This window comes from Gastrolobium bilobum, unplaced genomic scaffold (assembly GCF_033153095.1).
Source record: "Gastrolobium bilobum isolate Gb01-03AN ecotype WA unplaced genomic scaffold, APGP_CSIRO_Gbil_v1 utg11542, whole genome shotgun sequence".
Classification (NCBI taxonomy): domain Eukaryota; kingdom Viridiplantae; phylum Streptophyta; class Magnoliopsida; order Fabales; family Fabaceae; genus Gastrolobium; species Gastrolobium bilobum.
Window position 1 is genome coordinate 379,706 of NW_026898298.1, and position 15,778 is coordinate 395,483.

At 33.2% G+C, this 15,778-nt stretch overlaps 2 protein-coding genes across 2 annotated transcripts; both read right to left on the reverse strand.

Moving 5' to 3' along the window:
• Positions 1–766: 766 nt before the first annotated feature.
• On the reverse strand, positions 767–4,209 carry LOC133314655 (fra a 1-associated protein). The gene is made up of 2 exons (XM_061516162.1): positions 3,904–4,209; positions 767–1,420 (listed from the first exon to the last, which is right to left on the reverse strand). Exons 1-2 carry the CDS (start codon positions 4,101–4,103, stop codon positions 1,027–1,029), a joined length of 594 nt encoding a protein of 197 aa, XP_061372146.1. The 5' UTR covers positions 4,104–4,209; the 3' UTR covers positions 767–1,026.
• Positions 4,210–5,152: 943 nt separating this feature from the next.
• On the reverse strand, positions 5,153–14,391 carry LOC133314654 (uncharacterized). Its single transcript, XM_061516161.1, has 12 exons — positions 14,114–14,391; positions 13,887–13,999; positions 11,942–11,971; positions 11,703–11,839; positions 11,421–11,600; positions 10,333–10,396; positions 10,090–10,197; positions 8,703–8,856; positions 7,245–7,334; positions 6,870–6,925; positions 6,428–6,485; positions 5,153–5,834 (listed from the first exon to the last, which is right to left on the reverse strand). The coding sequence occupies exons 1-12, from the start codon at positions 14,193–14,195 to the stop codon at positions 5,548–5,550; spliced, it is 1,359 nt and encodes a 452-aa protein (XP_061372145.1). The 5' UTR covers positions 14,196–14,391; the 3' UTR covers positions 5,153–5,547.
• Between the last annotated feature and the right edge of the window lie 1,387 nt (positions 14,392–15,778).

Sequence of the window (15,778 nt, forward strand, 5' to 3'; positions counted from 1 at the left end):
TTATTGATTTTTCGGTTCGGTTACCACGATTTGAATCGGTTTGGATCGGTTGATGAACACCCCTATTCATTACAGTCCACAACAATAGAATCAATCAAATCCCATAAACACTAATCAAATCCAATACTAAGGGCTTGTTCGGTGTGATATATAAGGCCTGATAGTATAAGCTTATACTATACGTTATGACATTTTCAGTTATTTGGTATGATCATCGTATAGTATAAGCTTATGCAGCAGAATTTCTTTATACATCAAAATGATGTATAACTTAATCAATCCTGAGAATATAGAATTGAGCCTGATAAGGGATTGATGTATTAATGTTGCTTAAAAGTACAATTCCCAAAAACTAATATATCATTTCAATATTAATATATTAAAATAATTTTTATTAATATATTAATTTTTAAAATATTAAAAGATATTATCTTATACAATACCATACCAAATGCAGGATAGTATTAAAATTTAATCAGGTCTTATACAATCAGATCTTATACTATCAAGTATTATACTATCAAACCTTATCACCAAACATGCCCTAACACATTAATCATTATCACTTAATTAGTGTTCTCCACCCTGGCTGGAAAATGAATACAACGGTAAATCATTTTGAAGAAACTATCATCAACACTATATGGAAACAAATTTCACTTACAGATGGCTCAATTAACCAATAATTTTCACCGAAATATTTGGGACAAGAAAGTTATAATGGAGTTAATCACCATGGAAATAACTAAAACAATTATCCAGTGTATTAGGGGTGTTTGACAAATAAATGCAAATGCCAATACCTTTCCATGCACCCAATGAGAATCTGGCTAAAAAATGAATTGCTGAATCATTCATATCGCTAATAATAAGAGTAGGTAATAAGAACTTGGTTACACACCACATCAGCCACAGCTTTAAAATAATATTAAACAGCTGGCAATGACGCAGAGAGATACGTTATTAGAAGACATACTCAAAGTCCAGATGATCGTAATCTAAGACAAAACTAGACACTTCCAAAGTTTAAATATCTTTAGCCAATGCAGCGAAATCATGATCTGTCAATTCCTTCTCCTTGGGTTCAGGAGAAGCTTTTTGCCGACGATACTCCTCAATAGGTATCCCTCGCCTGACAGAAGGTGAGGAAGACGACTCTCCATCAAATACGGGTGTAGAATTTACAAAAACATCAAAAAAGCCATTCTTCATTTCTTCAGCTGCTTCAAAGAAACGACTGAGACCTCCGAAGAGGTTTCTTTCCATGACTTCGATATCACTCCGCAGCCCAGGCAAGTCAAACACACCACGATCTGATGAGCTGTATGATGAGCTAAATGCGGGAGACCCTCCTTTAAGCAACTTATGTGTGACATCCTCTTCGGTATACTCTGTGTGTGATTGCACCACTTCAGCAGGCCTGGGAAGAGAGAGAGGTATAAAAGAGATCAGAATTTCAGTGGCATTTAGAAGATACTGAGTCATGCAACTGTTACTACAGTGAGAGCCACAGATTAGAATCAACCTATATAGCATGGAAAATTTAAAAATAAAGAATGGAAACTTTAAAAGAGCAGCTGTGTCCATATCAATTACTTCAATGGAGCACTTCCAAAATAAGCACAGAACCTAATGCCCAAAACACACATGCAAGCGCACACAAACAAATAGAGATGTGTCCATATCATAATACTTTAATGGAACGCTTAAAGGATGTGTCTTTATGTACATCCTTCCTAGGAATCAAGTCCGACCATCTAAGTGCCTGTTTGTTAGAATTCTCTTATTTATTTTTCAGTTTCACCCTTATTCTAAATTTATATTTGCCAATTTTATTCTTTACCATAATAATTCCTCCATATAGTAAACTATTTCATCTTCCCTCCTTCAAAACCATCAGAACAACTTTATATAATCACCAAACAACTTTACCTTTATTTTTAAGCTCTTTTTTTTACTTTTAGTTTAAAAATAAAATGTGCCAAACAGACTCTAAATCAAATAAGTAAGTAGTGCACCAAGGCTCTTAAAACTCAGGCTGCTTGGCCAATAATATCAATCATGGACCAATTCACTAATGAAAAGCTCCATTGCAAGACTGTTGTGTGTATGCAAGTGACTGGAAGCTTCCCCTTCCCCACAATGTTGCCAAACTGAACAATGTAGCAATTTGATTTTCAGTTGAGACAACTGAAATAAAAAATCAATTGCATCTTCTACTTATGATATGGTTATATGTCCTCTGTGTGAGTCATGTCACAAGATGTTTGCATTTTGTTTAAAAATCTCAACAAAAGAAATGAATATAGGGGATGATTTGGGGCATCTATCCACCAAGGTCTCTGTTAATACTTAATTGCCAAGGGATTCTACCACTAGACCCCATTTTTTGCAATTCAGATGAAAAAAGAAAGAAGATATTACATTAATCTCAATGTTCCAAAGATTCTGCCAATCAGAATTCTCTCAGTTGTCAACTTGTCACAATGTGGTAAGGGCCAATCTAAATTACCAATGCGATGTGTTATTAAGGCAGTACACAACCATCTACTATGTTCGTCAATTTTCTCACCCAAACTCTAAAAATGGCACAATAACCCACTACAGTGCTAGCCTAGTACGGGTATAAAACACTTGAGTATAACTACCACTTATGATCTTAATCAAACCACCGATCAGTTAATGAGATGCCCCAAGCCATTATAGCACTGCTCTTTGTAAGAAGAAAAATAAAAAAATAAATTGACTTCAAACATCCTAACAATCAATTATCATATTTCTATGCTATTACAAAGACTACTATCTGGTTTGTATATCACGCTCAAAAACTAATCACTCAAATTATATCATACAATGATGGAAAAAAAAAAATTAGATTTTAAAACTAATTCGACTTACGTGTATTACAGCTTACCCACTTTCAACCTGTTTACCATAGTCATATTAAACGAACAGCTATTGTTCATCTGGTTCCACATTAATGCATATAGATGAAAAGAAATACGTTGGAGAGAATGCAGATAGATGAAAACAAATAAGTTCCAGATATATGAAAATAGATACACAAAGGAGGGTCATTATTATTATTAGTTAGGGATAGGATTATGTCTACATTTTTTCATGCCTAGTCTACTTAGTCATCTCTAAAATTATTAGATTAGAATCTCAACTAACTTTCACCATTTCTCTCTCTTCTTGAGATTCTGATCAGAAGATGTTGGAGATAGGTAAGTAGAGTAAGCACCAAAAAAAGGTAGGCACAATATTCTATCCCTATTAGTTATATTAACTTTCAAGTTTCATGATAATCTTAATTACTTATTTGTACTTCTGTCCAATGTCAATAGGAGGAGGCAGGATTCACATACAAGGCATTAGATACGTATCATTCTAAAGGTTTTTTTTTAGAACCAAGGTCTTAGAAACATATCATTGAGAAAGCTTCATAGTGGCATGGTTTATAGCTTTTCTACAGAATAATTTGCACTATGTGAGTAATCTTACTCGTTTATAAAAGGATACGTCATGCATAGCTCTTTCTCTTTATGATACAACGTTCTTCAAGATTTTTAGAAATAATAGAGTGTTGAAACCCTTCCCTTAAAAATCTATTTCAATTATCCCAGATTTTGATTCAAACCATTCATCAAATTAGTAGTTAATTAAATAAAAAATAAAATAAAAATCCGCACACCGGAGGGTAGAATTCATAGAAAACCCCTTACAAGTACCTAACCGATCTATCAATCATATTTTCTATGTGATCTCATATGAGAGTACTTTATAATAAGTCATGTGCTTCCCGTAAAATAACAAATTCAATAGAAAGAATCAATATTTGCACTTAAATTCCCCACAACATAAAATCGTGATTAGAAAATGAAAAGTAAAGAAAAAGATTACCTTCCGATGCAATTCTTGAGAAGCTCTTCCGTTTTCTCGCATTTTCTAACGAACTTTCCAGATTCCACCTCCTCCGTCCTGCACTTCGATTTCACGATCTTAGAGGTGGAGCATCGTTCGCGTTCGCCGTCACATGAAGAGGAATTGAGTTGGTTATCGCCTCTGTTGTCGTCGTCGTCGTCGCTCCACACCCACCCCATTTTTCTGTTTCGAAATCGTTATCCCCAAAATTCTCACCTTTGTATTTGAGAATTGAGAGAATGAGTTTAAGCTGTGCGTTTAATTACCATTTAGCTTGCGAAACACGTAGGCTTCCGAATCAAGTAGAAACATAAGGAATAAAAAGAGAACTTTTCAGGATGCTTGTAGGCTTGTAGCGAATAGATGCCTGATTTTTTTTATTTTTGTTAAGAATATCAGTTTTTTTATCAGGTTAAAAATATTACATAAAAAAATATTTAAAACCAAATTATCTTTAAAATTGAAATTTGAGAATTAATTGCGCCAGATATTGAAAACTATCAAAACACCATATTTTAGTCCTAAATTTTATTTTATTTTCTCTTATCTTTTTTCTCATTTTGACATTAAATTTTATAACTAAACTAAAAAATTAATATTCAATTAATTAATTGAATAAAATAATAATTAAAAAATAAATATAAAAAATAATAATTACAAAGGTAAATGAATCTCATTTATTAGGTGATCTTTTGAAATCCATTCAGCTTAAAAATATCAACATCATTATCAATAATAACAACTTGACCATAAATAGCATAATAGCATAATCCTGGTATTTGAGTCAGCAGGTCTGAAAAAATGAGGATATGGATGGTAGAATATTCATGTGGTATCTTATCAGATTTTGCACTTGTATGAAGTTTGGAGTGAGGAATATTTTGACATTAACATCATAAAAGAAAAGTATTTTGATAATCGTCCCAAAAAATTACTCTATCCCTAAAATGCAAAACCCAGTATTTACAGAAAAAAAAAATTCATGTTAACTCAACAATTTAATAATTTTTTTGACAAAATTATTATTAAAAATCTTGTTTTGAAAAGGACCAGTTAAATACAATATTGGCAAAATAATTACACCTTCTACCAACGTCAACCTCAAACCTTATCCCAAATAAATAGGAAACTATCAATAAACCCAAATAAAATTCAAGAAAAAAAGATACCTTCTATAGTTCTATGCATTACCAAAATAATCTTTTGATCATATGAAAACAATTCTGATTAAATTGAGGAAGAAAAAAAAAAAAAGTGAATTGAAAAGCATTTTCTCACCTAAATAACAAGGATTGGCCACAAGCCAACAACTCCAAAGCAAAATACTGAATATTTTGCCAGGAACCATAACACAGACCTAAACCTTAATCTCTTCCTATATTAGATAACTTAAAACAAACTAATCTCATGCATAAAGAATTCACAAAATTGAACAAATATACATCAGCACTGCCATATAAATTGAAGTCACTTCCCCACAAAGTCACCTCCAAGCTGATCTAATTACCAAACACAAATTCCTGCCAGAATTCAGACTTCTTTGCCTTCATCACCATGCATCCCCAATATTTGTTCAGATACCTTGTAGTATATAATATCATATATTATTTAATCCATCTAAATTCACAACCCTTCATCTGGAAGTTCACATTTTGAGCGTTTCTTTTTTTTCTTGGATGCTGACTTACTTCCCTCATCTCTTGATGATGCAGTCTTCTCAGGTCCATCATTTCCTTCAGACTTTTTGCGTTCTTTAGTCTGCTTAGATCTTTTCTTTCTTTCACTACTGTCCATTAAATTTTCTCTGTTTTTAGAAGACTTTTTTCTTTTCAAAGGTAGTGATGCTTCAACTTCTTCCTCAACTGTGATCTCAGTCAGAGTTTGTTCCTTGCATGGTAGCAAATCTGCTCCTGAGGATATTATTGTTTATATAAAATCAGAAGTGTAGAATACCGGACTTCAATCACCAAAGACATAACGACAATAATAAAAATATATAAAATGTGACGAAACTGCAAGGTCTAAAAAGAAAATTGTAAGCCTTAAAGCATTGTCACATTTTGGGGAAGGAGTATTACATCCAACGAATACTAAATTTTGAGCAATATTAAAACTAAGTTTTGCACAAATTTTGAACAACACTAAATTTTCCTACACTCCTATATACTAAAAAGTTCTGAATAGTTCTTGCATTTAAACTGTGTCACTGTTCAAATAATCAGTGACATATCTATTTAGCCCCTCTTACAAAATTCTAAAGGATGTCTCTCTTATTAAGTTAATAATTTTTAATATAAGAGGATAGATACTGAAAGCTGTATTCCCCAAATCGTTCTGTTTCAGACCCTAGTTATTACTGTTCATCAAATTAATGCTAAGGTATCACACTAGTGGACTACTCCAAGCACCAAGTACCAGTAACACTGATCTTCAATGTTTTTCTTCTTTCTTTACTTAATTGAAGATCTTAAAATAATATATTGAAAACAAGAAAAATACTAACCTTCAACTGCGAAGCTGGAGTCAAAAAGAACATGTGTAATATGCTGCTTAATGAAAACCTGCAACCAGTGAAAATATATAAAACAATTATGACTACAGAATTGTTTAGAAAACAATTAACTTTAAAGATAACTTCTATAATTATAAGCATAAAACAACTACAAATAATTCTGTCAATCACTAAGGATCCTAGCTAGTTCAAGTTTAGTAAGGTTTCTATGTCAAAGCCATTAAGGGGAGAGGGGGGAGGTTTCTCGACAGTACATCATCTTTATCTTTGGCCCTCACAACTATTTTCAATATAGGTAAACAGTACAGAACAATCTGCATCAGCATGTACGTTTAATCTTAACACAGGTTAATGGTCTTTAGTTCATAGGTTTTATAACAGTCTCTCCATATAGCATACTGCAACGGACAAAGAAAAAGGGTATAAAACCTACAGCAGAAAGAAGCTGCCTTGTCTTTGTATCCCAAAGTCGTAAATAGCTGTCCAGTCCTAGGAAAAAAAGATCATTGTATGAGCATAAGTGGTGGGCAAGGCAAACAAAGTTGATAATAGGAACTTCATATATTTTTATTACACGAAGAAATGATGAATCACTTTTATACAGAAAAAAAGTGAACCAGAAACTACACGCCTTGTACTTTTTGGATGAAATGAGGTTAACAGAAGATTATAAATAGGATTCAGAAAACAAAAATTATTTTGGAAACAGCTATAAAACAAATTTTAGTGAACCAGACTGCCTGAGAAAACCCCAGTATAGTTTAAAGAATGTGCAACATACGAAGGGAAAACACAGACTAATGCTCACCACATGAAGCTATCACAGGTAGCTCAGGGTGCCTGACTATAGATCTGATGCTTCCAGAGCATTTTCCAGAAAAACATCCTAGCATTTTTCCTGTAATAAAATTATTTGTTAAAATAATAACAAAACAAACTCATTCAAAAAGATCAACTAAAAGACAACAGAATATATATGTATATATATAAAGTTCATAATACGTAGAAGTTACAGCTTAATGCATTTGCACCAGTTGACAACCAATTATCTAAATAATAGCAACACATGCCAATGGAAAAGCCGCTATGCCAAATGAAGCTCCTCATCATTACTTACATAAGTAATCATATTTTGATGGAAGTATTACTATGCAAATTCTATAATTTTAAGACGCCCCTCCCTTTCTCAATCAGTGAAATGACGAATACTGGAACTTTTCACAAGCAATAATTAAAATCCATCTTCTTATTTTTATTGATATTTACATAGTAATGCTTAAGCTATGGAGGATAGTTTCATGGTTGGCTTTCAGTGGGAGGCTGAACTTGAAAGAGTACACAAGAGAACCCCTTTTCTTGGGACAAATAACAGAAGCTTAAGGAAGAAGTAACATTCATCAGCATAGAGGTTATATACAAAGCATAGAAATGACACTTCAGGAGGCTATATGAAAATCACAAAACTTAACCAATGTAAAAATATTTTAGATAGGAAGGATGCTTTGCTGCAGAAAATCCTACAGAGTGTTCTAAATCCCAAAAGCGGATCATTCAACCCCAACAGAAAACATTTTCCCATTTCATTGCAACGATCGCTTCCATGGCTATTCTCTCTAGATATTTTTATGCCACCTTTCTTTGCCTCACAACTAAAGCATCTCCTTAACATCTTTACACACAAGCTCCAACACTCAAGAACAACAAGCCAAAGCAACATTGAAGTTGGATTCTGTTCCTAAGATAGATACCTCATTATTTTAAGCTTAACCTAAACTAAAATCAACAAAAAAGTTTCACTAAATTTTGTCCTCAGCAAAGATAAGAATATAAACATGACTGGGTTTTGTTTCCTGCAGACTAGCATATGAAATGTTCAACTTTTACAAATTTGACTCATTGCTGTGAATGACCATTCAAACATTTCGAAACTGCACTATTGATGTCTACATCAGTTGCTACAAAAGTGCACCTAACTCTCCTATGCACAGTACATGGTGCATTTTTGAAGGGACTAGATCGAACTATTGTTGGCAACAAATAGCTAATTTATAACATGGTCTACAAGAAAAATATTTTATACGACAATATAAGGAATAAACAAGACAACGCTATAATCAAGTAAATAGTGTCCAAAAATTTCAGTCACAAATGGAAGATAAGGGATATCAATGAAGAATAGCATACTGTATTATATGGAAGCAAGTAAAACAATGCTATAATCTATGTTCTTAAATTTATGACAACCTTCCCAAGACTTTGGGGATACCTGTGCGTATATCAACAGAAGCCATGTCCCCAGAAGTGTTCCCAATATAGATTGAATAGCCATCTATATCCTCAGCCAGTGCTTTAATTGGTGTCTCACGGAAATCAAATGAAAGAACAGGCCTCCTCTGAGCAGATATGTCATAAAGGCGAACCTGTTTAGAAGAATAATGAGAAAATGTATAATTATGTAGAGCTGCTAGAGAAAAAAAATAACAGAAACAATGAATTTTTCCCTTTCTGAACTAAAATGTCAAGTAAGCAGCACATCTTCAGTTTGAAACCATATTACTCATTTCATCTTTGTCAACAAAATGGAAAAGATCTAATGTGACTGAAACGTTATGCGCCAGGCTATTTTTTGGAAGGAAAAAAAAAGGTTAATGCTAGGAAAACATTAATGTTATAGAAACCATTAACAAAAAAAAATTCAACTTTACTTTGTGGAATCAACTCAATCAAGTAATGTCAATAAATGCAACATATGCTTCCTTATGTATTATAATTGATAACTGGCACATGTATATGCAAGCACAGTTAAGAGAGGAAAAAAGTGAAGAAAGTAATGCAAAAAATATGAGAAGTAGAGAGAAAGAAAGGGTTGTGGCGATTTGAAAAAAATCAATTGATTACACTTTTATTTTAAAAAAATTTAAACATTCATATATTATTAATTAATGTCACAAAAAGTTTATTTGAAAATAATATTTTTGGAACTTCTTGGGAAAAAGTTAATATTGAAAAATACCTTCCTGTTCAATTAATAATTAAAAAAAAGAAATATCAAAGGCCAAACTTATCACTTTAAGAAACTAAGCCATACAACTGGATTGCAACCTTTTACAGAACAGATTATCTATAACCCACAACAAATAAAGTATTCCTACATAAATATACTTTGTGAAATCATGTTTTATTAGTGATAGCATGTAAAATGCTTTGTATTTTATCTGTATGTGATGTACCTTATTGTTTTTAGTGAGTTGCACCTCAAATACTATCACTATAGTTAGTTAGATAGTTGGAGTCTGTTAGATCTGGTTATATTCTCTTAATCAATTATGAGTCTGCTGGTATTAGCTCTATAAATAGAGCAGGTTTTGTATCATTCGGTAAATTTTTCTGATCAATCAACGGATTCATATTTTCTCTCGGATTTTCTCTCGCTTTATCTTTGATTTCTATTATGTTTTTCTCTTAGAAAGTATCATTTCTATTTCTCTGAATTCCAGATAAAGAGAAAATTTAATAATCCTTCTCAAGAGTCTCTAGCACACATTGTTCAAGGATATCAACATCAAAGAGGAATAATTCATGGATTATTAGACATAAAAAATCTATTTCTTCGTTTATTTTAGGAATTGAGAAAATCTGCTGATTAAAATTACCTGATGGTTGTTGGTGCCAGCAACAAATTTTCGATGGTCATCTTTCCTTAGAAATGTAGCAGCTGTGAACCAGGTAGGTGTAAATATTCCAAGGCTGTTCTTAGGAGGCTGCATAGGTTAAAAGGATTTGTAAAATCAAGAGCAAGAAAACAAAAAAAGATCTCTAGTAAAAGATAAACTGGGGGAATATAAACTAATAATTATTAAAAAAGATAACAAGCAGGGGATGATGTAAAGACTCACAGGTTTGGAATTCCAGATCTTAGTATAGTTGTCAAGATCCCAAATATTAACTTCAACACCTTTCCTACAGATAAAGTACTTGTTCATTATTTCTCAGTTCGACATATTTATAGATAACAGTTATATGCCGATGAAGACTTGTTTAGATTCTCAAAGGTTTGTGGTAAATGGTGCCCATTTGTTTGTTGTTTACATTGGCAGTAATATGCTAGTAATTGTTGCATAATCTATCTAATTCATGTTTCTGCAGTAAGGAAGGTCCAGTGTGTCTTTAAGTTTTTTCTCTTTATGAACCTTCTGTAATAGAAGGTGCCTCTGGATCTTCTTTGGCTTCCTCAAACTCATGAAAAAATCAAATTCCAGAGAAATTTAAGTAAATGGATTGTGCAGGTCATCCTTAACTTACTCGGTATTAAAAGCATCCATCAAATGATCAATGGTCAAACTGTCAAAGCTTTCACATAGCCTACGGTACTTAATTGCACAAGCACAAAAAAACAGCAGGGTGACAGAGGCCACATAAGGCTCTATTTCCGAATCCTACAAAGTTCAGAAGCTCCAAAGCTAATGATTATTTGTTTTTTCACATTATTTGGTTGAGTTTAAGAGTTACCTGTTAAGAGGAATTTACTCAGAATTTTTTATAAGACGCAGGTTTACCCACAAAGTTGGCAAGAGTTTCTGCAAACTTATTACGAGGATCTTGAGCATGTTATGGCAAAGCAGGCTATATGGTTAAAGCCCAACGACAAGATTATCATGAAGTTTGTGCCATTGCATCTACTGTGAATGAGAAGAGTCTTTTAAAAAAGATATATTTCTTTGCTGATCATTATTTTTGGGGACTACAGTGGATTGATCTTCAAATCAGAACACTCCAATAATTGAATGTCCTTTCATCTTTTCAGTTCCAATTTTTTACCATGTTAGGTGACTTGTCGTATATTTCGTTAACCTCTTTTGTATTCATGAAATGTTCCATTATCAAAGTTCAATAAATAGATGATTCGAACAGTTCAATACTCAATTTGCATTCAAATTAACTTTTAAGTTTCTATGCCATACTTAAGCAAACTGTAAACACTCACCCTCCAAATAAAGCAAACTTCTCATTTCCATCCACCTTGCAACACAAAATGTTACCACCAGCACATACATTCCATGTTTTTGAAGAATCAATACAGGCAGATCCTGCAGATGAATTAGTAACTTCAATCGACCTCATGCTTGCATTTCCTTTGGTTGTGCATGTAAGTAAAGTACCAGACCTAAAAACAATCCCCACATCTGAATGATTTTGGAAGTACACAAAAACAAAAACATAAATACACTCATTAACTTAAACTGTCAAACAGCAGCAGTTTATATACCTTGAAGCTAACTCCAAATTTTGTTTTGCAAATAAATGCAAACCAACAATACTATTCTCTTCAGACCGAAGATCTAAATCATTGGCATTTGAAACTGTAGCCTGAGATTCACCGCTTATAGAGCTCAAAACCTCAATCTGTAGAATGAACATAATAGAGTGAAGTATTTCAATTTTTAATAACAAAATTGAAAACCAAAACAGTTTCAGAACCAACAATAAAACCATGAAGCAACTTACCTGGCCATTTTTCCTTGCTACAGCTAATAACTGCAATACCAGAAAAAGATAGGAAAATAATGAGAATCTTATTTTTCTGATCCATTTCTTTATGGTCAAACTAAAAAGAAAGTTATATCGAACAGCTAGAAGACCAACAGCGTTCTATGGTAATGAATGTTGGGCAGTTAAGTGCCAATGCCAATGAAAGCAAAAATGTAAGTGTAGCAAAGTTCAAAATGCTGAAGCGAATGGCTTGACACACACAAAAAAAGATAAGATTTCTAATGAATGTATTTGAGAGAGAGTTGAAGTAGCACCTATGAATGAGATGATCAAAACTTGCATAAAGTTGATTATGTTAGAAGACCAATGGAGGTTCCAGAGAGAAATGTGTTTCAAAAGGGAGATAGTTTCATTAAAAGGAGCAAAGGAATACCTAAGAAAATATTGGGAAAATCCCTTAAAAACAACCTTGTTCTAAATGGTTTTACTTTACAATTGATTTTTGGTAGAACCCAATAGTATAAATCGGTCCTTGTAACCAACCCGACATAGTGAAATAAGGCTTGATTGTTATTGTGTTGTGGAATGTGTGAATATTTATAATTACCTTAAGGACAAAGTTTGCAAGGTAAGAATCTAAAAAACATGCATGTTTTAATTCTATATACCATTATAATCCAAACCTTTGTTTAAAGTTTAAACCAGATTTTACACAGAAAAAAGAAACAAAAAAGTATGTTGTCAAGTGCTAGTCTTGATGAAGCATGCGTAACATAGGAAGACCAGATCAAGAATGCACATTAATAATAACCAACTGTCACAAAAGGAATTTTTTTTCAAGATATCCAAACCACAGCTGGCAAACTAAAATACGTTGTCTATCTAAAAGATATATGTTCAGTTTGATTTGATTTATCACTTCATGAGTTGACAGTGTATATGCAAAGTCCCAAGTCTTAATATTCAAGTGAGTTGCCATATCGGATTTACAAAGGGAAAGGATTTCCCTACTAAATTCATAGTTTCCTTAGCTTTGTGTTGTTTTGTTTATTTTTTTTCTTAGCTCTTAAGAATACATTGTCCTTACCCCATTCTAGTTCTTCTCTTCTTAATAATATTTCCTCTCTCTCTCTCTCTCTCTCTTAAGGGATAGGTTTGCTGTTGAAGACAAAATTCGAGTACTGTGAATAATTCAAATGTATGTAAGGCACAATAATTCCAAACCAATAAATTGCTTCCCCATCAATGCCAACGAATCTAATTTCAAGTGTAACTCTGAGAAATTTTTTTTATAAATATTCACTAATGGTGATAGCAGAGGTATCCCTATAATTCAAACTCATCGTAATACTTGACAAGATGGGTCAAAGTGCACAGCTACCTATAGCCATTTTTGCATCCAGCTCAATATCGAAGCTCTTAGAGAGGTTCATAACCAAAATAAAACCTAAAAAATTAGGAAAATAAACAATGTATGCCTGAAGCCTGTTTAACTATACAACTTTACCACTCAAAGGTGGCAGCTCAATTGGTGCAAGTGAGCTGAGTAGGTGGGGAAGGATCTCGGTTCGATCCCCCCAAAGCCATCTTGGAGAAAGGCATAAAACCTTAATCCTTGACCTACCCCGCACTCGGGATTAGTCCCATAACTGGCTCAAAGAGCCGAAGTTTATGGGGATACCGGGGGAGCCTACTCGCCTCAAAGTGGTAATTATGATTGGTATAAAAAAAAAAAAAAAAAACTATCACCTTAACCCTGGTTAGGCCACCCCATAAAGTCTAACCAATACAACAGTGGGCCTATACAAGAAAGGGCAATATCCACAACTCAAATACAAATTGAAGAACGTACATTTTGACCAGTTGCCGCACCATTATGCAAATAAATATTCAATTTCAAGGGATTACTTTATCATTCACAACCTAAATGAGAAAAATATTATGCCAAGATAATACATACCGGGTGAGACTTGCGATCTATCATTGAAACAGCCGTCACACATTTGGAAGAGTCAGGCTCACCCCACCTCTCTACCACACTTGGAACTCCTCGCTTATCACGGGCTTCCACAACTACCAACACAAACCAAAAGGGCCCCAAAACCAAACTCAGAAAGATTATAAAAAAAAAAAAAACAAAGAGATAAACTTGATATAATAGGAAAAGGGTATGCAAAAATTCATCACCTTTGATGAGACCAAGCGCATCAAACGTTAGAGCACGAAGAGGAGGACAACCGGAGCACTCCACAGTGGTTGTGCGAGGCATCTTTCACAAACCCAGTCACAATCACAATCACAATCACAATCAGAGGAAGTGAATGAGAGAAGAAAACCCTCAAGTTGAAGATAGCTTTCTGGTTTACGAAAGAGGAGGAATCCCCAACGACAAACCTATATGCGGCGCTTTACTTTGGGAAGACAGGTTTTAAGGAAAACACAGTCACATACTCATCATGTTGATGTTTTTCTCTTTTAAAACTTAACTAGTGAATTAGCTATACGGTATCAGGGAAAAAGAATAAAATTGTTGTTGCCCGTCGTTGGTGTGTTGTCTTATTAGTAAATTCACACCGTTGATGTTGATATGAAACTCTTAATAATAATATCATAATAAAAAATAATTGTATTGTTATAATTTTTAACTTGAAAAGTCGGTAGCATTCAGAAAGATAAAAAAGTAAAATAAAATTTTGTAGAATGAAACGTTTAATTGTATCGAGTAACCTTCACATCCAATTGCAGAAGTGATAAATAGAATAATGTCAATGTAAAAATAATTTAAATGTCATAATGTCAAAATTGCTCACAATTAATAATTCACAAATAACATGATACAATTCGGTGTTCCAGCAAAATATCTCTGACATCAGCCTGCTGACTATAAAAGAAATAAAAACAGTATATATTAGCATAACATATGATTTAGCGAATAAAGAACAGAAGAACTGAACAGGTAATTGTCAGAAGTATTATTCAATGTGGTTTTTTGCTTTCATATTTCAAAAATACAGTATAAAAATAATCAAAATCCAACGCTAATCAACATTTGAAAAAAAATATAACTTAAAGAATGCAGATTTTACCTGTACCAAAGAGCAACGTTGTATCCAATCGACTGAAGCAATATAAATTACAGTAATCTCTGAAATACTTCTTTGTAGACTATGTTAAAGGTATTGTTTGTTACACAACCATCTTCATCAACTATCAAAATCTTCAATCCCTTTTTGCTCTTTACTCGGGATAGTGCCACATATAATTGCCCATGACTAAAGACTGGTCTGGGTAGATAAATTCCAACATGAGAAAGCGATTGTCCTTGACTCTTATTGATTGTCATGGCAAGCGAAACGACGAGGGGAAATTGTCTTCTTTGAAAATTTACAGGAAAAGAATGACTTGAGGAGCTCATTGTCATTCTAGGGATTAACACATTTTCTCCTATATTGCTTCCTATAAGAACAGTTGCCTCAACCACATGATTGCCTAATCTTGTAATAAGCAATCTTGTTCCATTGCATAAACCTCTTGATTAGTCAATATTTCTTAATAGCATGACTGGAACCTTCAAAATTAATTTATGATCCGGAAGCCCAGAACAGGAGAAGGTATTTAAGATCTCAGGTGAGAATTCATCATCCTCAAGGGAAGAATTACCGTCTTGCTTCAAAATATTATCTGAACTTAAATATATTCTTTCGTCACCTGGAATCAAAGACATTAAGTTCTCATTTAAAATAGAAACATCTGCCAATTTTGGAGTCAGAATGACACGTTCTTTAAAGAATGTGGGTTCTAAAATATGATCCAAGATATCAGGGTACACAAAATCCATCAAATCTGAAAGTG

Bases quoted from the DNA above. Each gene is read 5' to 3' on its own strand.
- LOC133314655 (XM_061516162.1), bottom strand. From the start codon at position 4,103: ATGGGGTGGGTGTGGAGCGACGACGACGACGACAACAGAGGCGATAAC. The intron at 1,421-3,903 runs GTAATCTTTTTC...CTCTCTTCCCAG, and splicing joins CTCAAGAATTGCATCGGAAG to GCCTGCTGAAGTGGTGCAAT.
- LOC133314654 (XM_061516161.1), bottom strand. From the start codon at position 14,195: ATGCCTCGCACAACCACTGTGGAGTGCTCCGGTTGTCCTCCTCTTCGT. The intron at 7,335-8,702 runs GTATCCCCAAAG...ATTTTATTACAG, and splicing joins TTCTGTTGATATACGCACAG to GAAAAATGCTAGGATGTTTT. The intron at 6,926-7,244 runs GTGAGCATTAGT...TTTTTTTCCTAG, and splicing joins ACCTGTGATAGCTTCATGTG to GACTGGACAGCTATTTACGA.